Consider the following 22,416-nt stretch of genomic DNA (forward strand, 5'->3'; position numbering starts at 1 on the left):
GATGAGATTGGATGTGTGCTCATACGTTTGCGTTAGCAAACAAAGGGAAACAGTTGCCACGGCGTTGTGACACCACGATTGATACAAAGCGCAAAACAAGTCCACACTCTCCTAATATTAATTAATTAATTAATTAATTAATTATGAGAGGGCCCTCCCCTTCATCCCCCTCCCACCTGTGTTTCCAGTTCTTTCAACTCGTTTCTCAATTTGAACAGCTCGAACGCCGTCAAAAGAATCATATTCAAATTGCAAACCATATTCGACGCAAATTTCAAATCTTCCTCCTGCAACAGAATCTCGGCGAAAGCCGAATAAATATCGCGCGGATCGAGAAGAGTGCAAAGATACCTTAAAAGTAAATAAATAAATCAATAAATAAATAATCTATACGCAGTATACCGAACAATAAACGTTCCCCGTTCTTCCAACAGAGCGCGATCCGTGCTGAAGAGCGAAACGAGATTCGTCATGAACTTGGTGAAATAGATGGTCAAGTGATTTTTCTCCGCCGCCTTGAGCGGCTCCATGTCGTGCGCGTCTCTCCCGCCCAGCGGCACGCCCACGTCACCCGTGGGCGCCGCCGGCGGACGCGGCTGCGGAAGCGAGGGCAAGAGCGCGGAGCGGTGCTCTTTGATTCGACTTTCGGCCGGCGACGAGGAAATCTCGGCGAGAACTTCCAAATCGAGTTGAATGACCTGGAGACCGAAAAGTCAACGAGGAATCGTTTCATTTGAAACTATTTACGTTATCTGAGCCGTCTGAGAGGCTCTTGAGAAGAACGGGAAATAATTGATCAGCCAAGAGAAACATCTGAAAAATGATACGTGGCTATTATTTTTTTTTCAAATGTAATCTAGGGTTCTACTTTCATAGGGACGCGATTGTGCAAGTTGAGCATCCATCGAAGCACTGCCGTTCTCGTCTCGACCGATTTGTCCAACATGTTTGATATCAAGACGTCGAATATGGGCTGGAGATGAAATTCAGAGAATTCAACTTCCGTCGCCGCCGCCGTCGTCTCCGGCTCGCTTCCTGAGCTGAGAAATCGCTTTGTCAACGGATCGTATTTTTTCAGATATTCCGGCGTGATTTCGTCGTCGTCGCTGGTGACGAGTCGCATCAGAGCGCGATTCGCCGCTATTGCCACTTCGCGTATTTCTATTATAAGGAACATCACGTGAGAATCGATTATGTGTATTGGCTTTTTTTCTTTCTCGCGCCTTGGAGACGATCGCCGGTGTGCGCCACGCAGGGAAGTATCGACGAGAGAAATCCGGCGCAGAAGGGAAGCATCTGGCGTCCGGCCAATTGGAGAAAACGCGAGATCCATTGTAGAGCCGTCTTCTGAGTCAATTCGTCTGCGGAGGGCAAGTAATCATCATCAATAGAATTTATTTATTTATTTATTTATTGATCTACCTGCTGATTGGCTGTGAATGACGAGAATGTTTGCCATGGCCGTAAAATTGACGCTGTTTGCCGAGTCTTCGATTTCTTTGAGGAATTCCGCCAGTCTGACGTCACACCTACGCGCAATTTTGGATTGGGTAAATACGATGGACGTTTCTCTCACATTTTTCGTATGTCTGTGTTTTTGTCGCTCAGAATGAGAAAAAGGCCGTCGAGAAGTTCGGGCAAGTATTTTAGCATGTCCACTTGGGGAACGGCGTTGAGGAGATTCACCTTACGAAAACACGTTTCCAACAAAATATTTTTGCCCCTTTTCTCGCTCACCCATTGAACGACGAAAGAGCGAACGAATTGATTATTACTATGAATTCGCTCCCTGAGAAGACTGATGAATTTCGTGACGTCAAAATTAGGCGATTCGGTGATAATATCCTTAAAAAAAAATCGAAAAAATTGAAATCGAAGAACTTTCTGTTTGATTTCAATCAAACCTTGACGAGCCGATCGAGCAAATCGGCTCCGTTTCGAACGTTCAAATCGGGATCGGCAGATAGCTGAAGAAAGGCGATAAGAAGAAAAAAGCGCATTTGGGAGGAATTTTCATCTCGACCTTGCATATGTCGTCGAAGATTTTGGTGAAATAAGGCAGCGTCGTGCTTCGCGTCACTTTGGCGATGTTGTAGAGCGATTCGCAGGCGTAGTAGCGAACTCGGCTATCGGGATCGTAGAAACAGCTCAAAACGGGCGGTACGAGCCGTCCGACGTAATCTCCGGCGCCCTGGACTCAAGTTTCTTCGAGTGCACGTGACATCGCGACTTTCGTTCTACTGTGTACCTGTCCGAGTGCGATTGCGACGGCGGCGAGACCGATTAGGCCTCCTTTCTTGCTGTTTGGGTTTGGACCGTGGAGGAAGTCTTTTTCGAGGAGGATCATGATCTCTTCCACCTGTTTGAGGTTGCCGAGAGCGCACAGGTCTTTGATCGTTCTATAACGTCGGGTTGGAAGTGGTTTGCGGCGAATAGAAAGCGCTTTCACCTTTCCAACTCGAGAGCGGCGGTTTTTCGTTTTTCGTACAATTTGTCGTTGAGTCCTTTGACGATGACGGCGGGAAGGAGAAGCTCTTTGCTGGTCATGCTTGCGACAGCGACTCTGCGTAGTACGTACACTTGACGATGCGCAGCCAAGGCTGATGCGCAGCAGGCGACGAGGAATGACGTCACGGTGCGTCATCGGCGCGCGCTCTCCGCTACACGCATGGCAAACGTGGGGACGACGAGTGGAGACGAAAACGGGTTTGTAGCTGTCTCGAATAGCCGAAACGTTTTGCTGACGACTTGTACTAGGAAACTGGAGACGAGAGAGAAGACGAGCGCTGCGGACGAAGCGTCTCATCACCACGCAAAACACAAGCACCACCACAAACACAAGAAGCACAAGAATAAAACGACCGAGAACGACGAGAACGGATCGAAACGACACAAGCACACCCACAAGCATCATAAGCATCACAAATCGAAACGAACGCAGCCTGAAAAAGCCCCAACGGATCGCGAGGAAGAAGACCGCAACGAAAGACCCGGATCGTCGTCGCCACTACAACCGAAGGCGCCAACGACAGCTAATCCGGCTGCTGTCGCGGTTGAAGAAGATGAAGGTAATTTAGAGGAACTAGAAAAGATGAAAGCGCGTCTTCAAGAGGCGCTACTTTTGGCCGAACGCGAGCGCGAAAAGAAAGAGACGGGAGTCGATGGTCACGTGGCCGCCGTCGAGCAATCCGATAAAAAGGCGCCATCTCCCGTTCGACAGCTGCAATCACTTCCGTCGCATTTATGGCGAACAATCGGGGATTCGGAGGCCAAGGAAGATAAAAGTAAGACATTGAACGAAGAAAAAACGATCGAAATAAAAGAAAACGAGAAAAACGAGAAAGAAATCGTCGAAACGACCGAACCCGTCGCTCCCACGCAAAAAAGCGCATCGCCGCCGCCGTCGCGAGAGCGAGAGAAGGAACGAAAGAGAAAACGATCGCAATCGCGCGACCGAAAGGAAAAGAAAAGGTCGCGGAGTCGATCGAAAGAGAGAAAACGATCGAGAAGTCGATCGAAGGAGAGACGAAGAAGAAGAAGATCGAGAAGTCATTCGAAAGGACAGCGAAGAAGATCGCGAAGTCGAAACCCGCCGCCGCCGCGATCTCGATCTAGAGACAGAAGACGATCGCGTAGTCGATCGAAAGAGCGAAAACGCTCGCGATCGCGATCGCCTCGACGAGATAGACGCTCTAGAAGTCCCGTACGTGGAAGAGATAGAGATGCGCGCCACTACGGGCGACAGTCGTCGTCGAGGGGGGATAGGGACAAGGATAGGTATCAACGAAGGAGAGACAGAGATGAAAATGAGAAACGCGGTAGGGGCGAATTGTCGCCGAAGAAAAAGAAAAGCGACTTGGGAATCGAGTGAGAAATCTCCTAGCGCGCGCACTCGCGATTTTTTTAATTAATAAAAAAATTTTTATTAGGATTCCCGATATTGATATCGAGAGCGAAGAGGACGAGGAGGAAGTGATTCGGCGTCGACGCGAACAACGGAAAACCATTTTGCAGAAATATAATAAGGAGCCAATAGTAGATAAGACGGAATCAATTCCAGCTCCTCAAGTTTCTTCTCCCCCCAAATCGCAAGATTCTGATGACGTCACTGTAACAAAATCCCCGTCGCCACCAACGGCGACAAAAACGGAAAACGAATCCGTAATTAATGATATGTTTTGGGAGGGCGATGACGTCATAGTCGGAACGACAGCAACTAACGTAATCAATAATAATAATAATAATTTATTTATTTATTTATTTATTTTCAGAGTCCCAACGTCGCTTTTCAGAATGCTTACGGTAGGGAAGAACACACGAAGAATTTAATGGACAATTGGGACGATTCGGAGGGATATTACAGTGAGAGAAAAAAAACGCGCATACGAGTCCCAATATAATTATATCCGGATGCTTTTTTTAGGGGTTCGTATTGGCGAAATTCTCGATGGTCGATACAACGTGTATGGCTATACGGGTCACGGCGTTTTTAGCAACGTGGTTCGGGGACGCGACGCGCTCCAATCCAATCAGGACGTCGCCGTGAAAATAATTCGAAGCAACGATATGATGTGAGTGCGGAGAGAAAGAAAGAGATTTATTAAGAAAAAAGAGCAATGCTATTAACGAAAGTAAATAAGCTAATCAGTCTTCGAGAAATTTAAGCGGACGTGAAACTGAGTTTAATGCTCCGAAGAGGGGAGGGAGGGAGGGAGGGACGAGAGAGTTTACGGGTGCGGGTAATGAATAACACTAGAGTTACAATACTGGACTTTTGGTAGAATTGAAGATAGAGAGAGAGAGAGAGAGAGAGAGAGATAGAGAGAGGGTTTTTGCACTGACGTCATTTCGTTTGGGTTTCTTAGGTCAAAATCGGGGCTTCAGGAGTTGAGTGTCCTGAGGAAATTGAACGAATCCGATGCGGAAGATCGCTATCACGTCGTTCGTCTCTTTCGTCATTTTTATCATAAGAATCATCTGTGTTTGGTGTTTGAATCATTGAGGTTAGGAGAACCCCACTCCACGTCCCTTCCCCCCCTCCCTCCCCCCGTATATAATCTCCCGTTTAGTTTGAATTTGCGCGAAGTTTTGAAGAAGTACGGTCGCGAAGTGGGCCTTCACATCAAGGCGGTGCGCGCCTACGCGCAGCAGCTCTTTCTCGCCTTGAAACTGATGAAACGAAACTCCATTCTTCACTCGGACATCAAACCAGACAACATATTAGTAAGAGAAACAAAAAACAACGAGGTGTAGTTATTATACTTACGACTTTTTTTCTTTTCGAAAAAAAGGTAAACGAATCTAAATTATCGTTGAAATTATGCGACTTCGGCTCGGCGTTCGTCGCGAGCGAAAGCGAGCCGACGCCCTATTTAGTCAGCCGATTCTACAGAGCTCCAGAAATCAGTAAGTACGAGGGTTGTAGAGATGAAAAATAGCGCTAGCGCGCGCGCGTTTAAGAGAGAGATCCGATCATTAACTCACTCGAGTGCTACGTCCTCTTTTTTTAGTGTAACCCCACGAATAGAGGGAATTAAGTGAAGCGCTATGGGGTCCTCCTATCTCTATCTATTTATTGATTCTGTCCTCTAATATATTTCCTTTTTCCTTTTCTTCGCGTTTCAGTTATTGGGCACGATTACGAATACGGTCTCGATTTGTGGTCGGTCGGCTGCACGATATTCGAATTGTACACGGGAAAGATTCTCTTTCCCGGCAAGAGTAACAATGAAATGTTAAAATTGATGATGGACCTTAAAGGAAAGATGCCCACGCGAATGATTCGCAAGGGGCTCTTCAAGGAGCGGCACTTCGATTCGGCGAATAATTTTCTCTACGCGCAAATCGACAAAGTGACGGAAAGGGTGCGCGAAATATTTAAAAATAGAAGATTTTCCCCCGCCCGGGCTTCGAATTTCTTTTGTTTTTTTTAGGAAAAAGTCACGGTTATGTCGGCGATAAATCCGAGCCGGGATTTGCTTTCGATGCTACGCGGTAGCCAGCAATTAGACGACAAACAATCGAAGAAGGTTTCCCAGCTGCGGGATCTCCTCGATCGATGTTTCATATTAGATCCGGCAAAACGCATGTCCGTCACTCAGGCTCTCGTTCATCCCTTTGTCGTCGAAACCATCGACTAATAGGAAGGGGGAAAAAAAAAGATCCACGAGAGGTGTCAACTTAGCTAAATTCGTGTATATATCTCTGTTGCTTGGGGGGAACCCACACTCTATTGTATTCGTTTATTTCGTCTCGGGACTCGTACTGAAAATCGTATGTGTTTCTAGTCAGCAGAACGGGCGGTTTCGGTGAGAAGCGCATCATCTGTATTCCTACTATTGCACTGGGTAAAAAATTATAGCGACTCGTTTTTGCGTGCGTGTGTAGTCAGGCTTTGTTTCTATTCTCGCGGCGCTGCATGCTCTTAAAATCCCTTGTTTGGTCTTCGCTGTGCCTGTTTCTAGGCAAGATCGACTCTGACGTCTTTCTCTGCGTTCCACCACGGTGGGTCCTTTGCTAAAAAATGCGATTTACGGAGGGTATAGTGTTCTAATGATATATTGAGTGCGTGTATGTGACTTGTGGGATTGACTTCAGATATTGTGTGCACCGAGACGTGTGGAGAAGACGTGCTTCGGACGGGGGGAAAGGCTGTATCATTTTTTGGTAGATCTGCTTTTATATATATAAAGTATATGTATATATATAATATAGAAATTGTTGAATTCTTTTTAGTTGGCGCTTTTTCTTCTGCTAGTCTTTGCATGCCCTTTCGCTTTCGCGCTAGACGGTCGAGTCGTCGTCGTCTCTCCGCGTCGTTTGCTTTTGGAATGAAACGACACTTGGGATGACGACTGCAACACTAGCGAACATTTCTTTGCCGGTAACGCTTCGTTGCTATAGCACTTGTCCAAACTCGTAGTGGAATTTCTTCGCGGCAATGTTTTGGAGTTTTTGCAGGTGCTGATTGGGGGAGAGTGATGGGCGGTAAGGAGATTCGGCTTTGAATTGGTTCGTTGAAGTTGTCGCGCGGCTCTTCGCTGCTTTTCGTGCGAGACCGTTTCCCTTTGCAATCGCGACATTTCTATTAGTTTCTGTTCGAACGCGTCTTTGACGTCGGCAAAAGCGGGCGGCACGGGAAGAACAGACGGGTACGAAAATGGCGATGCCGCGTCGTCGTCATTCGTCGTTTTTCTGCCGGACAGAAAATTGTTATCAGCAGGTAAAACGCTCCTCGTCCATTATTTGGTACTTTTGGGGTCGCACTGATATTGGTGCAGCTGCGACTTGCAGCGCCAGAGGCTCCGTCTCTCTGCGACGATCCTTCACCGGAACCTCGCGATAGGATTTGATTCCGAGAATGCGTTTGTAGAGCGGAGGGGGTGGCAGTTTACTGTTCACTTGCACGACTTCGTAGTCGACCTTTTAGGCAGGTAAGATTAATATGAAAGGAGATTTTGAGCTAAGTGTACTTTTTTTCTTGGATTCTTAGCAATGCGGAAGGATGGGGGCGCATCTGAGCCACCAGGCTGATGAATTTCTTCTATACGTGTATCGAGAAATTGAGTTTATGCAGGTAAACACCTTATCTTATCACCTCGAGACGATCTGGCGGTCGTCTCGCTTCCTGGACCCGTTTCGTGTGATGGGTCTGTGAGCCATATTGGCGTTCTGTCGCGAATCTGCACGCGATGGAAATGGCACCAATGCAAATGGGGCGAGAATTGATGCAGCTCACGTCGTGCACTTGAACTTGCGAGTGGACACTTCGTTTGGGCCGAAGCCCGGTTATTCCCAAAGGCCACACTTCGTCGGTCCCTGGCTGCCTTTATAATAGAGAGAAAATCCGCTTATTGCGTATTTCCTTAAGTTCTGACGCTTCACTCACTTCGGCACTTGTTTCAGAACGAAACGACGGAAGAAACGAAACGGCGAATTTCGTCGCTCCGACTGGTTTGTCGATGCAGCGGCGGCAGCGGCGGCGGCGGCGGCAACAGCGGTCGTTCCTTGCGCTGTCGCCGCCATGAATCCTCCAAACACGCTCTAATGCGGATTAGGCCAAACAAACGCCAATTGGTCCATCATCACGTTTTATTTATGCATGATGAGAGCAACCCCCCAACGCAAAAACGCAACCCACATGTATCTCTATCTATTCACACCTACATCTAAAGTACGTCCATTAGTCATATTCGGATCCGATGGTTATGCTTATTTCGTCTCCTAGAACGTTCGTCTCGTGAAACCACCGATTCGTGTCAACAACAACTAAAAAAAAAAGACGGAGATGCCAGGTAAGTTATTGTAACGTTTTCTTTTTTCGTGTACTTATGTCTCCCGGCTTCATGACTGTCGATATTCTCGGTGGACATTCAAAGTAGCACTCTGGAGGAGGCTCCAGGATCCATTCCTTTTCGCCACGAATCTGCGCCTGCCAAGACGGTCGTTCCACGGCGTCAATCTAAAAAAAAAACGACGTCAAAGATAGCGACCAAGACTTTTCGGAACTGACATGAAGGTGAGCTCCGTAGCCGGGACTGCCCATAAATATCCAATCCGTTTTACTCGTTTCCATGGTATCGCCGAGAAAGTAGGGCTTCGAATAATGCTTCCTCAACTCGTTACTTACAGAAGAATCGCAATTGCTCCTGAAAAAAATACGTGTCACGTGACCTACAGAATTTATGACGTCACAACTCACCATCCAATGTACCACGGATCTCCCTTCACGCCCGTTCGCCTCTCCTCGGACATATCGAAAACTTGGCCTAAATTCTCGAACGACGTTCTGTAGGGAAAGAACTGGCAATCGCGATCGGTGTTCTCCAAAGCGGGGCTGCCCGGCGCGTACAATTCCCGGAAATAGTCGAAGGAGAAGGTGCGATGGGCCGACCAGCCGCTCGTCGCATTTCGTATCAAAACGGGTCGACTCGTGTAGGCGAAGCGCGTCGTGAATTCTTCCTCGCTCACGTTGTAGACGATTTCGATTGACGTCATATTTCGACAGATATCGCAATCGACGTACGGTCGCATCATGTCCGCGATCGGTTCGATATTATCGAATAGGCACGGCTGCTTTTGCAGTTCGATGCCGAACGTGCGGCTGAGAAGCGACGGCAAGTCGACGAGACCGTAGTTCGCTTCGAGACCGATTGCAACAAGGGAGAGGAGAATTCCGGCGAGGATCAACGCTGAGACGTGTCGGCTGCGTCTTGCGAGACGTTTTACGGTGGGTAGACGAGAAATTTCTTCGTCGGTAAGTCCTCGAGACTTTGCTTCGGCGAGAATGTCGCTGAATTTCTTTTCCATGTTTTGAAGTAAAGTGCGCTAGGCTCGCTCCTCTTTTGAGCATGTTTCGCGTTCTTTTTTTGTTGGCTTTCTGGGCTTGCACGGTTGCAGGCTGGGACAACGGTTTAGCTCGAACTCCGCCTCTCGGATACAGCACGTGGAATTTCTTTCCTCGCGTCGCAATAAACGAGACGACTTGCTACGAACAAGTCGACGCCATAGTCGAGACAGGCGAGCCAATAGAACGAAAAAGCGCGCATCTCACATGCTCTCAGGACTGCGAGATTTGGGCTACACGGTCTTCGTCGTCGACGAGCCGTGTTTCGTGGGACGAAATAAGAACGGGAGTCTAATCGAAAACACGACGACTTGGCCTCGCGGACTCAAGGCATTCGGCGACTATCTTCACGCAAGGCGAGAGAAAAAAAGACGACGAGTGCATTTTCTTATTGAGAAAAAAAATTTCGCGTATTTTTTTGTCGTAGAGGAATGAAATTGGGGATTTATACCGATCAAGGCCCGTTGACGTGCGGTCGTTGCGTGGCGAGCGAAGGACACGAGATGCAAGACATGGCTCAGTTTGCCGCGATGGGAGCGGATTACATCAAAGTCGACAGGTAGAATATTGATTTGATTAAATATATTAATAATTGGTCTACTGGGAAGTTGCAATCGAGATGTCGAACCGGAGCACTGGGCCGTCTTTCGAGACGCAATCAATGCCACGGGACGTCCCATGGTCTTTAGCATTATTGCTCAAGGCCAGAAGGAGTCGTGGACTTGGGGAAATGCCACTGGTAAGAAGACATACTATATATACACATATTTTATCACGTGGCATATTTACACAGGAAACTTGTGGAGAACCACGCATGATATAATGAATTCGTTCGGTGGATTCACTTCTAATCTGGACGCGCAGGTTGAACCGAATTGTTTATAAATAATTATTTGAATTGACGTTTAGGAGTCCGTAGCTGACATAGACAAGTATGCAGGACCTGGAGCGTGGAACGGTGTGCAAAAAAATATTTAGTAGATACGCCGCGTTTTAATTAAATCATTCGATGATCTAAGATCCTGACATGTTGATTGTTGGAACGAAGACGAATCACGGAGGTTCTGGTATAACTGTCGCCGAAGCCAGAGCCCACTTTAGTCTGTGGTAAAATAGACGCGAGGTTCATGAAAAAACAAGCAAACAAAGTACGTACGCGTGTAGGTCTGTCTTAAAATCGCCGCTGCTGATCAGTGCGGATATGACTATGATTGATCCCGACTTTTTGGACATACTAAAGAATGAGGAAGTGCTTGCCGTCAATCAAGACAATCTAGGTGTGCAGGCTAAGAAAATTCGGGGCCCAAGTCTCGGTTTGACTCTTTCTCCCTGCCAAAGGTAAGAGTTTTATTTTGTTTTATTTTTATTTATTTTTTATAATCAAGTGGTAATGAATTTCAAATGTGGGCGATGAATCGTTCTGGCGCTATTGTGAATTCAAAGGCAAATCAATGTCTGTCTGTTTATGTGAGGTTCTCGTTGAATTCACGTGGACATTCTTCTCTAAGAGTTTTTGTTGTTGTATCTTTAGGGCTGTAGCATTCATGCTGGAGCGGCAGCGATCATGTTTGAATGCTTTCCTTCGGGAAACTCGTGCAACTATAAAAACCAGGTACGGTAGTACATACAGATAAGGGAGATGGGGGAGCAAGAATAGTTTTTTTAGTTGTGGCACTTTGACACTTCTACGGGACATCTGATAGCAAACATTTCATCTCTGTGTCTCAGCTGGGATTTAGATCAGGTCAACTGCTCCACTTCTGATGATACAAGCTGGTCATACGTTGTACGTTAGCACATTGACACAAAGAAAGGAAATGATTTTTTAATGGATTAGGATAATCAACTGATTGCCGGTAATGACACTAGCAAATGCCTCACACTTCCGGGTGAAACATCCCAAGGAGAAATCTACGCAGGACCGTTGGAATGGGGAGCATTTGCCGCCGTTCTTTTCAACAGAGAAACAAAGGGAATGAACATGACATTGAGGTATAAAACCGATCATAGATTATTTATTTATTTATTCATTTTATTTTCTTCAGTTTTACGGATATTGGATTGACTAACGAGACGCAGTGCGGAGTGCGCGATTTGTGGATGCACAAGGATCTCGGAATTTTCACCGGATCAGTCTCCCTGGAAGTGGATCCACACGACGTTCGTATGATTACACTCATGCCATGATATTGAATCACTTCGTTTTCTTTTTTTTATTTTTTGCTGCTACTTTTTTTACTTTTGTGGCTAGGGTAGCGCTCGTTTTTGTCTTTGGTGTTCTTCTTCTGCGTGCACTCGTAACTCGCGCATGTGATCCAACGCCTTGGTAAGAAAAGGTCGAATCGTATTGATTTCCATAATCGTTAAATTCGTCAGCTAAGAAAAAGAAGAAGAAGAAACGTCAGTTTATTTTGCTCAAGGATGTTTTTCTCAGCTCACTTCCGCCGTCGTGGCTTGACTTCGAACCATTTGGTCAATACTTTTTCGCAATTTGGCAATGCGAGTGTCCCAAATGTCCTTCACCAGTGTCCTCACCAGATCGGCATCTGGAATATCGTCACTGGCACTGAAATTCGTCGCGGTAAAAAATCAAACTTCGCTATATAAAAAATCAATAGTCACTTATTGAGTAGAGACATTGCCGTTTCCATGTAGTATTCGGACGGCATAGCAGTGAAAACGGGCGAAGCGACTTCGTTCTGTTTCGTCTCGGTTAGAGGCTCTAATCATCGGAAGTAACGCTTGTGCTCAGTCTACGGACGGTTTTTTACCAACGGCCATCCAGTCTGGAGCTTTAATTCGACACTTTTGGCGTTTCTTTAGATGAATTGCAAGCCAAAAGGGCACTTCCGTTGGCAGGGATGGGTTAAACGGGCCGAATTCGCCCTGGAAACGATTTCTACCTCGAAACGAAAGGTTATCGAGCTGTCGCTCACCTCGATCATATATATTTTGTTCTCGCTAAAGTTTGGTATTATAGTGATCAATTGTTTCTCGGCGAGAAATTCGACTTCGTCCGCATTCATCGCGGACTTTTGGGCTATCTAACGAATGACGTAGGCTCACGCGCGCTATTGTAGACACAACGTCGGCTCCCTTGTGCGAATTCTTTCCCTTGACGAGCATCGCGAAATGGCAAGCGGTAAGTAGACTCGCGTCGCATCGACGCGCGATTGCTAAGCTACATTCGTTTTATAATCTCCCGCCCCTCGAACGCCGCTTATTTCGTCTTTTTGTCGTACAGCGACGGTAAGAAACGAGGAAAAAAAAGTCAGCGTTCGCACGATCGCGATTTCTCGTCGCTTAGACACGCGAATTAGAAGGCTACGTCGGCTTCGCGAATCTGCCGAACCAAGTCTTTCGAAAATCGGTCAAGAGAGGATTCGAGTTCACGCTCATGGTCGTCGGTAAGAAAGGAGAGAAGGTCTCGATCGAAATCGCGCGTGCGCGCGCGCGCGCCGAGGCCGCGGCCGCGCTGAAATGCTCGACACTCGATTCTAGGTCGTTCGGGTCTCGGCAAATCGACGCTAGTCAATTCGCTCTTTCTCACCGATCTTTACTGCGATTCCGTTTATCCGGAGCCGCCGAAGCGAATACCGAAGACTACGGAGGTAAGAGCGAGCAATTAGAGCGAGAGTTTGGATGCGAATGTCCAAGGGAGGGTGGCGGGATCGGGTTCAATATATCGATCGTGGGAGCGTAGTAACACGACGGCTCCGGCGCGTCTCCTTCTGTTTTTTCTCTACGCGCGCGTCTAATCGATTGGCTGCGGTTGCGCGATCGCTTAGATTCAAGCGTCGACGGTCGAAATGAAGGAAGGCGGCGTGCGATTGCGTCTCACGATCGTCGATACGCCAGGATTCGGCGACGTCGTGAACAACGGGCATTGGTAAGACCGGTCTTTTGACCGAAAAGCTGTGAAAGGAAGTCCCGGCGGTCGGGCGGTTTGTCTTCTTCAGCTGGCAGCCGATAATCGACCACGTGAATACCCAGTTCGAGGACTACTTGAACGCGGAGTCGCGCGTAAGTCGGCAGCTGATCAAGGACACGCGAATTCAGTGTTGTCTCTACTTCATCGCCCCGTCTGGCCACGGGTAAGCCCACGAAGCTCTCATACGTCATCCATTCAGTCATTGTGCCGGGTAGACTGAAGCCCCTTGATATCGAATGCATGAAACAGCTCCATGAGAAAGTAAGTGGGGGCCCCACCGGTCCCCGTTGTTGTTTTAACGCGACGCGACATAAAAGGTCAACATCGTCCCCATCATCGCGAAAGCAGACACGCTTACGCCAGAGGAGTGCGCCCAATTCAAGAAGGCCGTCATGCGGGACATCGCGGCGAATCATATAAAAATCTACGATTTTCCCGATCTCGAAGGCGAAGACGCCGACGAAATTGCGGCGAATAAAAAGCTAAAAGTAGAAAAAAAAAATACGGGGGGGAGGGGGATTCTCTTCGAAGAAAAAAAACGTTTCTAGGAGTCGATTCCTTTCGCTGTGGTGGGCAGCAACGCGATAATAATAGACGAGAAAGGAAAACGATGTCGAGGCCGGAAGTATCCGTGGGGCGTGGTCGAAGGTAAGGAATGTCGTTTTTTTCTTCCTTTCGAATTGAGAGGTCTCTCTAGTCGAGAATTCCGATCATTGCGACTTTACGACGTTGAGAAATATGCTAATCAGGTGCGTGGGGAAGTTCTTTGTCGTTGTTGAGTCTGTTGGGGAAAAAGTGGGCGTGGTCGCGCGTTGCATAGGACGCACATGCAAGATTTGAAGGACGTGACGAACGACGTTCACTACGAGAACTATCGCGCGCAGAGGCTCGCCGAAGTGATTAGTCCGTCTGAGAAGCACGAATTGCCGTCTAGGTGGGAGGGGGAGGGGGGTGGGGGGAAACGAGAGTTGGATTTTTTCGTTTTTAGAAATCCCATGGCTCAGATTGAGTTCGAGAAGCAGGAACACGAGGCGAAAATGCGCAAAATGGAAGAAGAAATGGAGCAGGTGTTCGCTCAAAAGGTCATGGAAAAGCAACAGAAATTGAAAGAATCTGAAGCTGACGTAAGGGAATCCTTAGAGAGAGAGGAAGAGTTCACTCAATTAATACATAATACAATAGAGATAGGATAATCGGTTCTTCAATAATTAATTCAATAATTAATTAATTATGTGTTGCATGCAGCTGAAACGTCGTCACGATCAGATGATGGCATCTTTGGACAAGCAGCAGCGGGAATTGGACGACAAGCGTCGTCACTTTGAACAGGACAAGGCCGACTTTGAAGCTCAGCAGAGGAAATATCAGCAGGAACAGGAGGCTTTCCAATCGCAAAAACAAGGGTCTGTAAAGTGAGTTTTAGGGGGCGGGAGTATGCTTAGAGAACCCCCCAAAACGAAGCAAATATTAGAATATGAATTTATCTAGTGACTGTCATTGCATTTCTAGGAAAAATGACAAGATCAAGACTCACAAGAGGGGGATTTTCACCTGAGCTGCCCAACGTGGTTTCTTTAGTCACTCTACTCTCTTTGTGGTTTGTGTCTTTTTCTGTGTATGTGCTGGCAAGAACAATGGATAAAGCTAAATTTAGGTATTCTTGCACTTAAAACCCATTTGAGCTTGAGACTTAGATATTTTAGAGCGCATGTGTTCACCTTATTGAGAAACGGGGCCTATTGAACGGTTGTCTTAGCGCGCTTCGGTTCGTCGCGTCGAGCCAATCAGCGCAAGCGCATTAATTGCGGTCAGAGAAGGCGTTTGCTTAGCGCGCTTCGTTTTATCGGGAACAAACCAATCAGCGTCGAGACGGTTGAGGAGTCGATTGCTCGAGCTGAACTTCTCCGTGTAGCAAAGGACAGGACAGCGATTGGTTAGCCACGCGACGACTATTTTATTATCGGGATTCATCATTGGTGCGTCTGCGCAAGGAGGGGGAGGGGCTCCGGTCACACCTCGCCTATACCTTTTTGATAGTGAACGTCGCGAGACGCGAGTCCCGTAGACTAGATCTGTTACAAGCTCCGTTATGATTCAGCCTTCTCGTTAGCAAATTAGTATCAGGAAATTCCTAAAGGGGACCCCTAAACAAAACATCTAAAACCCTTTTCTCGTAGACGAATGGCACATGCGAATGCGTACGCATGCTTTTCGTGCGGCGAACGTCACCCAGATCGCTTCGTTCGCTACCTTCCCTCATTCAAACCCGTTTCTCTCGCGTCACCGACCCCCGAACGCCCGTACATCTCCGAATGGCGTCGCGCGCGCTGCTTCGCCGAAGCGGAAACCGGTTCCCTCTGCGTCTTCTGCTTCAAAGACCTCCACGACCAGTGGCTTCGATTCGAATCGAGCAAAATCCCGATCGCCGATCGACGCTATTGCCTTCGAAAGGACGCGCCATCGCGAATGGGCGACGGAGTCTGCTATCTGTGCGGAGGCGTCTTTCCTCTAGCGTCCATGTTTCGCCTCTCGCAGACCTATTACCCGTTTCTGGCGCGCTATCCCGTACCGCGCGGCGCCGTGCCCATTGATTCTAAGGGTCACGTGGTCACGTGCGATATGTGCCGAACCGCCGTCTACGTCCAGTGGAAGACGTTCGAAGAGTCCGGCATCAAGGAGCCCAATCGACTTTTTGTACTTCACATAGGCGACGTCGACGTCAGATTTTCCGTTGCTACGCTACCAAATAAGGTAAAAACAAAACGAGTCTCTCATTCGAATTATAGATTTTGAATTTTTAGATTCACTCGTGGTCGTCGCGTTATTACTCCGTTCCCATGGCAACGTCAACGCTACCTCCGACGACGACGACGACGACGACAACGACCATGCCCACGCTCACGTCGACGTGTTTTCTCTGCGGCAAAGTCGTCGTTCTGAAAGCCCTTCGACAAGTCAAACTCAGCTACTCGCCTTTACCATCGGACACAGGACTCCTTCACTTTCCCTTCCTCAATCGAATTCCGCCTGCCAAAGGCTCGTCGCCAAGCAACGGCGGCTCCGTATCCACGTGCACGGACTGCCACGCGACGCTAGCCGAACTCAACCGAATTCAACAAGTCAACGAGCCAATCAGCGCGACGACGACCTTCTGCTACATCTGTGGCAGTCCGCCCGCCAGCGACCGACTCTACTATCTCCACGCGACGACGACGACGACGACGACGACGAATTCCAAAGTGCCGCACTTTCCCGCGCTCGTCGCCGGTCCGCGCGCAAAGGGCAGTCGCGCGCCGGACGCGCGCAATCGCGTGCTCGTCTGCGCCTCGTGTCGCGTCTCGTGCTACGCGAAGTTTTTCAACTACGAACGCCAAGGCGTGCGCGTGGACGCGCGCGAATACGTTCACAGCTTCGCCTGCTACGTTTGCGGATCGGGCGGCGCGCTGAAGACGATGCATTGGATTCCGTCGACGCCGATCGAGTCGCGGCCGGATTGCTATCCGTTTTTGACGGCGTTTCAACCGGTGCGCGGCACCGCCGAATTGGACGCGCTTGGCTGCGCGCTCGTCTGTACGGGATGTTATAAGTTGTTGCACGGTCAATTTGTTACCATGGAAAAGGCGCGCGTTCCTCTTCAGTATCGAACGTATACGGTCAATGGGCGCGCGTTTAATTCGCCTAAAGATTGCTTCGCTCACGTAAGAGAAAGAAATCGAAGGTCAGGATTTATGAGAATGATTTCGTTATTAGAAGGGATTAGTGTCCGCCGCGGATTCGAAAGAAGGTAGGATTCTATATAATTAAGTATTGACTTTCTATGATTTTTCAGTGAAAATTTCGGGTTTGACGACAGTGATGTCATCCTCAAAGCCAGTGACGTCAACTGGCACGCCTTCTCTTATTCAGAAAATTCTCAATTCGAAACAGCAAATTGCTCCCAAACCGCCCACGCCGTCGACGAGTCCCGCTCCCGTTTCCGCCGAAGAAGGCCGGGCAATTTCAGTCATAATCAATGGCAAAGGAACGACAACGGCATTGTCCAGATCTTCGCCAATTCCCGTATTAGCCGCCAATGGATTTTCAAGTCCAATTCAGTCAGTATCGCCGCAACAAGTCGTCTTAGATCAGAAGCGAATGTTTCATTCTCGCGTCGGAAAACTCCAGTTAGCGTTGGCGAGATCGGAAAGCGAGAATCCGTTGAGAAGTGCGGCGGCACCGTTGCCGTCGTCGAAAGGCGCAGTGAAAATAATAATGGGTGGCACGGTGAAATTTATCAATGGGAGGGGCTACTATTGTCCAACTCCCGTGAAGACGACGAGCGTCGCCTTAGGGGAGGTTCTCAGAACGCAGAGACGAGCCAAAGCGTTGGCAAAGCACGGAAACGAGGTCAGCATCTTGTACCATAGAGATCTGTGTCTAGGGACAGTACACATCATTTATTATTTTCAGCATCTTGTACCATAGATTATATTAAAGCTAGGGACAGTACTATCTTTTTACTATAAATTGGTGCACTTTTTTGTTTCTAGAAATTGAAATTTTTTGGAGATCTTGGCCTTCAGCCTGTTGAGGAGTTTGAAAAGAAAGGAGGGGGAAAATCTCTTGTTGTTAATTATCCTTTTGTCGAAGGTCCGCTTTTTTTGGAAAAGAATTTGTTTTTTTTATGAGGTGGCTTTGCTGTAGAGAAAATCTATGTTGGCGACGAGGAGAAAAAGGAGGAGAATGGAGTCCTTAGCAGTAAGTAGAATATTTGTCGGACGTCCGAGTCTTATGATTTCTCGCTAGTGAGTCACTTTTCGAAAATGGACCGAGATCAAGGAAGCCTTCGTCTCGTCAAAAGACGACGTCCTCAAAATCATAGTTCTGACGTAAGAAAAACGTAAACGACTTCCAAGACTTGTATGGGATCTTATTTTAATTAATTAAGGAAGAAGAATTTCCTTTTCAACCTCGTTCATATCCAAGTAAAACGCGATTGTCCTTCACAATTTCGTTATATTTTTTTCGCTGCTGTCGTTTGGCAGAAACTGGCTCTAGAAAACGTCGTCCTCGGATCTGGGAAGAGAGCAGCGACGACGAAAAGGACAAAGAGCTTCTCATTGTATCCAATCAGCAGGCAATTCGTAAGGAGAGTCTATTAGCCGCACTAGCCGACCAATTTGCTGGCGAAACGAACGAAAAAAGAGCTGACGTCACCAAAGTAAGAATCCTAATAAATCCGATAAGTACACCGATAATTTTTATTAGGATATACGTTGTTGTGAGTGTTTCAAAGAGGATGGCCATCTTCGCGAGTGTTCTGTCTGCGCGAATGCGTATCATTTCGATTGCGACGAGCCCGGGCTAGATGTTGCTCCGCCTGGCAATCGTTTGTGTCCTTCCTGCACCGTATGTTATCATTCGACCGTTTCTGCTCGCTGCAAACCGAATCGTTTGCTAGGAGAACGCGTTTCAGGGGCCTACGCGTAATTCGTTTAGTTGGCCCGGTGTCTTGGACGCGATGCAGTCCTTTCACAACGTCGCAGCGGGTAAGAGAGGCCCCCCCCCCCCCCCCCTCAAAAGACTTGTTTTTATGCGAGAACTTTTGCCAGAGCGACGACACGAAATTCTCTGGAGACGAAAAGAGATCGTGCGTTTAGAAAGAGAGCAGAAAGAAGCCAATGCCGAAGCGGAGAAACGAACGAGCCAAGTCATGGTATGAAATGCAATTAATTATTGCCCTAATTATGAATTCCATTCCTTTCTCTATATATAGGCGTTGGTGGACAAAAAGAAGCGTCTTGTCGAGGAGGGTTCGCAAGTGAAAAAGGTGCTGGATCAACTGATTGACTCGCTGGACTCGATTCGTAAGGCGTGTACATCAGAAAACGCGACACAATGATCATCACTTCACACCGACTACAAATTATTTAAAATTCAACTGTCTTTCTTCTTTTTCGTCTTGATTAGGGAGCGATACGGATCGACGAATCGAGACGGATTCTGATTGGTTGTATTGAGTGGAATCGGAGCCGGCTCGCTTCCGGCGGACGGCGGAGCTTCCGGAACTCCCTCCGTTCGCTTCAACGCTTGATCGAGACGATCGCAATCCTCCTCCACGCGCTTCAACAGCTGAGCCTACGAAATAAAATATTTAGAAACGAATAGGGGTTAGGCGATTCACACAAGCGACGAACGTAACGTAACTGCCAAATATGGTCATGGGGAGTGATGTCACAAAGGCAAGCGACCAATCAGGAGAAGAGTTGTTACGTTACGTTACGCGCTTGTGTGAATTGGCCTTTAGGCGAGCGATTCTTCGTCTCTGCCTTCTCCTTTTCTTCTGGAGTCATCATCATCTCCAGTATGGCGGGATCGGTGTCCGGATATTCGCCTATTAGGCCGCCTTCTGTGTACGGCTGAAGTCGCTTGGGTAAATTCGCTCCGCCGCCTTCGGTGAAGTAGTGATCCATGGCGGCGGTAAATTGATCCCGTTTTCTTTGGGTTTCCTAATGTACCCATGCTTCTCTATTATATCTAATCCGGGAGGTTATTTCCTATATTTTTTACGATTTGTTTTGATTTGGGATTGGGATCGTCGTATGCCCAGCGAACGTTTATCATTTCGCCGCCCTCTATTGTCTGATCTCCCATGGCAACCTGAGGAGAAGACGAAATCAGCTCAAAAGTGTCAATCAATCAATCAATGGTCATGTGATGACATGCCTTGGCAAATTCCGCGTAAAGTCGATTTGTGTACGTGATAAAAGCAATGTGAAGTCTCGGAATAATCTTTACTTCCTGAAGGAGGATGAAGTGAAGAGAAGAAATTATTAATATTAATAGTCGTGCTTACTTCAAGATCTCCCCACTCTCCGAATTCCCGATTGAGTATCTCCTCCAAATTGCTTCTGAGTTGAAGCCCGGAAACGTAGAGCGTCCGACAGTCCTTATCAAAAGACCCCACCCCACCCATGTCGTCTCTATGATTAGAGTGGCGGCCCCGCCCAAAACAATCGTGCCCCAAATCAATCCTAAAGCAAATAGACTATACTTTAATCAATAGATATTTCTATTTACCTCTTTAGGTCACTTGGCACCGGAGGACGATGCAAATAGCTACACTCGGCTCCATTCTCACAGCAGCCACGTGCAAAGTAAAGACACACGTACTGCTTCTCGCCCTTCGGATCCTGCAGGGACCCGCGCGTATATCCCGTATCTCGTTTGAGAATACAACGCGTTTCAGCGGCCCCTAAAAAATCAATCAATTAAAATAATAGTAATCCGGGGGGGGATTTGGATACCTCGTTCGCGATCGCCTTTCCAATGCTCTCCCACCCATTTGTGATACCATATGTTGTATTCGAAGGCTCCTTCCGGTCTCCAATGGACTTTGCTCTTGTCTTGGGCTTTCGCTTGACGACGCGCGGGTCTTTTCATCATTTTCTCGACCTCCGCCTCCCACGTCGGCTTTTTCCACGCCTCTGGTACTGTCCATTGCGTTTGCTGCGACGTCTGGTTCTGGTAGTAGATTCGCTGCGTTTTCGCGTCGAAAACGGCCCACCATTCGCCTTTGGGTATGTACCATCGACCGAAACCGTCCTGTTTCCATCCTTCGTCCTCTTCCTGGTTTAGGGGCGCCGTTGACGGCGCTTGGGGTACTGTTTGGGGGGCGGTAGATTGTGTAGAGTCCGAAGCAGATTCGTCGGCCATCTTCGCGTAGAAACGCGCGTTAGATCGAAGTGCAAGTGTAGGCCAATTCGAAGCGCTTCTACTTTTCTGATCCATGAATCGGTTTACGTCTCTTCTCAAAGAAGCCGTTTTTCATATAAATAAAGTTGACAATGGTGAGGCTCCTTGTTAGGAACTTCCGCAACGAATCGAATCAATTGCTCACAGATTCGTCTCTGAAAGCCAAACACGGGCAGCAATACGAGCTTCAGAGGCAGCAATTGCTTCGAGCCGTATCGAGAGCCGTGAAACAAGTAAGAAAAGCGAACGAAACAAGCGATTTCGTCCGAAACGCGCACAGGTTCAACTCGAATACGCGACTCAGGCGAAAAACGTCGAAGAGGTCGTTATTCGCGACGGAAAACCGACGTTCCAGCTCTGCAGCTGCTGCGAAATCGTTCTACGACACGGCCTAAAAGAAGGGTTCGCAAAAAGAAAAAAAATAATTCAATTAATTATTTGCGATCTAGAATGCTCAGTTTCGGCAGCAAGCCCACGTTTTGGCCTCTCGCTCAACGAATATCAAGAAAACAGGCAATCGAGTATCTAAACAGGTATATTTAATTTTTAAAAAATTAGTATAATTTCATGGGATTTTGTCTGTATCTAGTTTGGACTACGCAAAGAGTGACATGGGCCGGTGCAGGGCGTGGCTGCGCTTGGCCGTCAACGAGAATTCCCTACAGAGCTACATCACGACCGTCTTGAACGACATGTCTCTTCTCAAGTATTACTACGATAGACATGCCTTTCTATTGGACGTCGAAAAAGCGGAAGCAATGGCTCGTATGATATCCGGGGTCGCTTTTTTCAGCTTTGCAATGTAAGGGTGGGGAAAAAAAGTTGTTTTTTTATATATTTTTTTAGAACGGTGAATACGCCGGCGTTGGAATTTGAACCGACTCCGCTGGCTCGAATGTGGGAGCCTTTGGCTACAGTGTCGCTAGTGCAACAAGGTATTCCTTGTTTTCGCTATTTTCGTTTCGCCTACTTTCGTTTCTAGGGGGTAAACAACTTCGAGATGACGTGGGTAAGTGTGCAAGACGAGTTTTTTGTCTGCCGTAGGATATACGGGGTTGTTTAGTCGTAGAAAAGCGGCCGAGACGAAAAGGAAAAAAGAAGGCGACGTCTTTGAATAAAGAGGAGGAGAACGATACTTCGCCGATTCCTGTTTCCGCGCCGGACGTGGACGTGGAAGCGGCTTCCGTGCGCGTTGTTGGGAGCGTCGATTCGGAGGAGAGCGGCGAGCAGTTTTCTCAGCAGGAGCGCTGGTTTCAGGAGCTAATAGCACCGGATGTGGCGCAGGAAAAAACGGAAAGCGAGATTGGGGAGGAAGAAGAAGAGGAGGAGGAGGAGGAAGGAGGAGGAGGAAGAGGAAGAAGAAGAAGAAAAAGTGGTCACTCAAGTTACAAATAATACCCAGATG

At 47.8% G+C, this 22,416-nt stretch overlaps 10 protein-coding genes across 13 annotated transcripts in view; 5 read left to right on the forward strand and 5 right to left on the reverse strand.

The window, feature by feature from the left end:
• LOC136184426 (protein VAC14 homolog) overlaps nt 1-2,693 on the reverse strand; it is a gene marked incomplete in the record, with an annotated part of 3,409 nt that extends 716 nt beyond the window's left edge. Inside the window, 13 exon segments of the mRNA XM_065971329.1 lie at nt 1-111; nt 177-351; nt 403-698; nt 748-813; nt 869-1,161; nt 1,224-1,361; nt 1,423-1,529; nt 1,577-1,686; nt 1,738-1,845; nt 1,905-1,967; nt 2,024-2,191; nt 2,249-2,399; nt 2,450-2,693. Coding sequence (XP_065827401.1) covers nt 1-111; nt 177-351; nt 403-698; nt 748-813; nt 869-1,161; nt 1,224-1,361; nt 1,423-1,529; nt 1,577-1,686; nt 1,738-1,845; nt 1,905-1,967; nt 2,024-2,191; nt 2,249-2,399; nt 2,450-2,547 — 1,884 coding nt within the window.
• LOC136184421 (serine/threonine-protein kinase PRP4 homolog) lies at nt 2,615-6,734 on the forward strand. 3 transcript variants are annotated; one of them, XM_065971322.1, is made up of 12 exons: nt 2,615-2,706; nt 2,758-3,867; nt 3,930-4,221; nt 4,272-4,362; nt 4,424-4,571; nt 4,866-5,003; nt 5,070-5,223; nt 5,292-5,406; nt 5,626-5,864; nt 5,934-6,234; nt 6,288-6,539; nt 6,598-6,734. In XM_065971322.1, the coding sequence occupies exons 1-10, from the start codon at nt 2,669-2,671 to the stop codon at nt 6,138-6,140; spliced, it is 2,532 nt and encodes an 843-aa protein (XP_065827394.1). In that variant the 5' UTR covers nt 2,615-2,668; the 3' UTR covers nt 6,141-6,234; nt 6,288-6,539; nt 6,598-6,734. The 3 variants fall into 3 exon arrangements, with proteins under 3 accessions (XP_065827394.1, XP_065827393.1, XP_065827392.1); XM_065971321.1 differs by having other exon boundaries at nt 5,934-6,172; XM_065971320.1 differs by having other exon boundaries at nt 5,934-6,539.
• Nucleotides 6,672-8,037, reverse strand: LOC136184446 (uncharacterized). Its single transcript, XM_065971353.1, has 6 exons — nt 7,889-8,037; nt 7,739-7,826; nt 7,598-7,682; nt 7,473-7,543; nt 7,253-7,422; nt 6,672-7,194 (listed from the first exon to the last, which is right to left on the reverse strand). Exons 1-6 carry the CDS (start codon nt 8,023-8,025, stop codon nt 6,732-6,734), a joined length of 1,014 nt encoding a protein of 337 aa, XP_065827425.1. The 5' UTR covers nt 8,026-8,037; the 3' UTR covers nt 6,672-6,731.
• A 36-nt stretch (nt 8,038-8,073) lies between these two features.
• Nucleotides 8,074-9,325, reverse strand: LOC136184450 (uncharacterized). The gene is made up of 4 exons (XM_065971359.1): nt 8,702-9,325; nt 8,513-8,648; nt 8,329-8,461; nt 8,074-8,268 (listed from the first exon to the last, which is right to left on the reverse strand). The coding sequence occupies exons 1-4, from the start codon at nt 9,307-9,309 to the stop codon at nt 8,183-8,185; spliced, it is 963 nt and encodes a 320-aa protein (XP_065827431.1). The 5' UTR covers nt 9,310-9,325; the 3' UTR covers nt 8,074-8,182.
• LOC136184430 (uncharacterized) lies at nt 8,263-11,634 on the forward strand. Of its 2 annotated transcripts, XM_065971334.1 has the most exons (14): nt 8,263-9,256; nt 9,319-9,519; nt 9,564-9,702; nt 9,774-9,905; nt 9,955-10,085; nt 10,140-10,210; nt 10,256-10,304; nt 10,366-10,453; nt 10,511-10,684; nt 10,732-10,813; nt 10,878-10,958; nt 11,013-11,132; nt 11,184-11,338; nt 11,392-11,634. In XM_065971334.1, exons 2-14 carry the CDS (start codon nt 9,351-9,353, stop codon nt 11,531-11,533), a joined length of 1,533 nt encoding a protein of 510 aa, XP_065827406.1. In that variant the 5' UTR covers nt 8,263-9,256; nt 9,319-9,350; the 3' UTR covers nt 11,534-11,634. The 2 variants fall into 2 exon arrangements, with proteins under 2 accessions (XP_065827406.1, XP_065827407.1); XM_065971335.1 differs by lacking the exons at nt 8,263-9,256; nt 9,319-9,519 and having other exon boundaries at nt 9,589-9,724.
• Nucleotides 11,409-12,418, reverse strand: LOC136184460 (DNA replication complex GINS protein PSF2-like). The gene is made up of 5 exons (XM_065971371.1): nt 12,283-12,418; nt 12,118-12,232; nt 11,969-12,068; nt 11,786-11,912; nt 11,409-11,722 (listed from the first exon to the last, which is right to left on the reverse strand). Exons 1-5 carry the CDS (start codon nt 12,370-12,372, stop codon nt 11,594-11,596), a joined length of 561 nt encoding a protein of 186 aa, XP_065827443.1. The 5' UTR covers nt 12,373-12,418; the 3' UTR covers nt 11,409-11,593.
• A 70-nt stretch (nt 12,419-12,488) lies between these two features.
• Nucleotides 12,489-14,693, forward strand: LOC136184442 (septin-7-like). Its single transcript, XM_065971349.1, is given in 11 exon segments — nt 12,489-12,595; nt 12,654-12,753; nt 12,848-12,957; nt 13,135-13,235; nt 13,306-13,440; nt 13,493-13,538; nt 13,595-13,925; nt 13,975-14,026; nt 14,098-14,211; nt 14,266-14,401; nt 14,523-14,693. Coding segments are annotated over 10 exon segments (1,206 nt in total). The 5' UTR covers nt 12,489-12,595; nt 12,654-12,743.
• LOC136184417 (uncharacterized) lies at nt 14,549-19,197 on the forward strand. The gene is made up of 15 exons (XM_065971314.1): nt 14,549-14,689; nt 14,787-15,253; nt 15,455-16,028; nt 16,079-16,975; nt 17,028-17,061; nt 17,107-17,663; nt 17,807-17,906; nt 17,961-18,014; nt 18,063-18,145; nt 18,205-18,241; nt 18,302-18,477; nt 18,525-18,665; nt 18,718-18,805; nt 18,869-18,972; nt 19,033-19,197. Exons 3-15 carry the CDS (start codon nt 15,459-15,461, stop codon nt 19,156-19,158), a joined length of 2,967 nt encoding a protein of 988 aa, XP_065827386.1. The 5' UTR covers nt 14,549-14,689; nt 14,787-15,253; nt 15,455-15,458; the 3' UTR covers nt 19,159-19,197.
• Nucleotides 19,100-20,993, reverse strand: LOC136184438 (uncharacterized). Its single transcript, XM_065971344.1, has 7 exons — nt 20,564-20,993; nt 20,337-20,511; nt 20,113-20,290; nt 19,983-20,057; nt 19,827-19,916; nt 19,586-19,765; nt 19,100-19,394 (listed from the first exon to the last, which is right to left on the reverse strand). The coding sequence occupies exons 1-7, from the start codon at nt 20,970-20,972 to the stop codon at nt 19,194-19,196; spliced, it is 1,308 nt and encodes a 435-aa protein (XP_065827416.1). The 5' UTR covers nt 20,973-20,993; the 3' UTR covers nt 19,100-19,193.
• LOC136184519 (pleckstrin homology domain-containing family M member 1-like) overlaps nt 20,967-22,416 on the forward strand; it is a 4,051-nt gene continuing 2,601 nt past the window's right edge. The window contains exons 1-8 of the mRNA XM_065971427.1: nt 20,967-21,106; nt 21,159-21,244; nt 21,292-21,413; nt 21,461-21,544; nt 21,601-21,813; nt 21,858-21,946; nt 21,994-22,020; nt 22,075-22,395. Of these exons, the coding sequence (XP_065827499.1) occupies nt 21,046-21,106; nt 21,159-21,244; nt 21,292-21,413; nt 21,461-21,544; nt 21,601-21,813; nt 21,858-21,946; nt 21,994-22,020; nt 22,075-22,395 (1,003 nt within the window). The 5' untranslated portion in view covers nt 20,967-21,045. The remainder of the gene's footprint in view (nt 21,107-21,158; nt 21,245-21,291; nt 21,414-21,460; nt 21,545-21,600; nt 21,814-21,857; nt 21,947-21,993; nt 22,021-22,074; nt 22,396-22,416) is intronic.

The sequence above is a fragment of the Oscarella lobularis genome, chromosome 3, assembly GCF_947507565.1.
Source record: "Oscarella lobularis chromosome 3, ooOscLobu1.1, whole genome shotgun sequence".
Classification (NCBI taxonomy): Eukaryota; Metazoa; Porifera; class Homoscleromorpha; order Homosclerophorida; family Oscarellidae; genus Oscarella; species Oscarella lobularis.

What these genes read in the sequence shown, in the direction of transcription:
- LOC136184421 (XM_065971320.1), top strand. Translation starts at nt 2,669, where the DNA reads ATGGCAAACGTGGGGACGACGAGTGGAGACGAAAACGG. An exon ending in AAAAGCGACTTGGGAATCGA is followed by an intron (nt 3,868 to 3,929) that starts GTGAGAAATCTC and finishes AATTTTTATTAG; the next exon opens with GATTCCCGATATTGATATCG. An exon ending in TCGACAAAGTGACGGAAAGG is followed by an intron (nt 5,865 to 5,933) that starts GTGCGCGAAATA and finishes TGTTTTTTTTAG; the next exon opens with GAAAAAGTCACGGTTATGTC.
- LOC136184446 (XM_065971353.1), bottom strand. Translation starts at nt 8,025, where the DNA reads ATGGCGGCGACAGCGCAAGGAACGACCGCTGTTGCCGCCGCCGCCGCC. An exon ending in CGCAAGTTCAAGTGCACGAC is followed by an intron (nt 7,683 to 7,738) that starts GTGAGCTGCATC and finishes CATCGCGTGCAG; the next exon opens with ATTCGCGACAGAACGCCAAT. An exon ending in GACCGCCAGATCGTCTCGAG is followed by an intron (nt 7,544 to 7,597) that starts GTGATAAGATAA and finishes ATACACGTATAG; the next exon opens with AAGAAATTCATCAGCCTGGT.
- LOC136184450 (XM_065971359.1), bottom strand. Translation starts at nt 9,309, where the DNA reads ATGGAAAAGAAATTCAGCGACATTCTCGCCGAAGCAAAGTCTCGAGGA. An exon ending in GATCCGTGGTACATTGGATG is followed by an intron (nt 8,649 to 8,701) that starts GTGAGTTGTGAC and finishes TATTTTTTTCAG; the next exon opens with GAGCAATTGCGATTCTTCTG. An exon ending in CATGAAGCCGGGAGACATAA is followed by an intron (nt 8,269 to 8,328) that starts GTACACGAAAAA and finishes TTTTTTTTTTAG; the next exon opens with TTGTTGTTGACACGAATCGG.
- LOC136184430 (XM_065971334.1), top strand. Translation starts at nt 9,351, where the DNA reads ATGTTTCGCGTTCTTTTTTTGTTGGCTTTCTGGGCTTGCACGGTTGCA. An exon ending in GGCGACTATCTTCACGCAAG is followed by an intron (nt 9,703 to 9,773) that starts GCGAGAGAAAAA and finishes TTTTTGTCGTAG; the next exon opens with AGGAATGAAATTGGGGATTT. An exon ending in GACTTGGGGAAATGCCACTG is followed by an intron (nt 10,086 to 10,139) that starts GTAAGAAGACAT and finishes ATATTTACACAG; the next exon opens with GAAACTTGTGGAGAACCACG.
- LOC136184460 (XM_065971371.1), bottom strand. Translation starts at nt 12,372, where the DNA reads ATGAATGCGGACGAAGTCGAATTTCTCGCCGAGAAACAATTGATCACT. An exon ending in ACAAAATATATATGATCGAG is followed by an intron (nt 12,233 to 12,282) that starts GTGAGCGACAGC and finishes AATCGTTTCCAG; the next exon opens with GGCGAATTCGGCCCGTTTAA. An exon ending in GTCAAGCCACGACGGCGGAA is followed by an intron (nt 11,723 to 11,785) that starts GTGAGCTGAGAA and finishes TCTTTTTCTTAG; the next exon opens with CTGACGAATTTAACGATTAT.
- LOC136184417 (XM_065971314.1), top strand. Translation starts at nt 15,459, where the DNA reads ATGGCACATGCGAATGCGTACGCATGCTTTTCGTGCGGCGAACGTCAC. An exon ending in GTTTGTGTCCTTCCTGCACC is followed by an intron (nt 18,666 to 18,717) that starts GTATGTTATCAT and finishes ATCGTTTGCTAG; the next exon opens with GAGAACGCGTTTCAGGGGCC. An exon ending in AACGAACGAGCCAAGTCATG is followed by an intron (nt 18,973 to 19,032) that starts GTATGAAATGCA and finishes CTCTATATATAG; the next exon opens with GCGTTGGTGGACAAAAAGAA.
- LOC136184438 (XM_065971344.1), bottom strand. Translation starts at nt 20,972, where the DNA reads ATGGCCGACGAATCTGCTTCGGACTCTACACAATCTACCGCCCCCCAA. An exon ending in GAAAGGCGATCGCGAACGAG is followed by an intron (nt 20,512 to 20,563) that starts GTATCCAAATCC and finishes TTGATTTTTTAG; the next exon opens with GGGCCGCTGAAACGCGTTGT. An exon ending in GAGAGTGGGGAGATCTTGAA is followed by an intron (nt 20,058 to 20,112) that starts GTAAGCACGACT and finishes ATCCTCCTTCAG; the next exon opens with GAAGTAAAGATTATTCCGAG.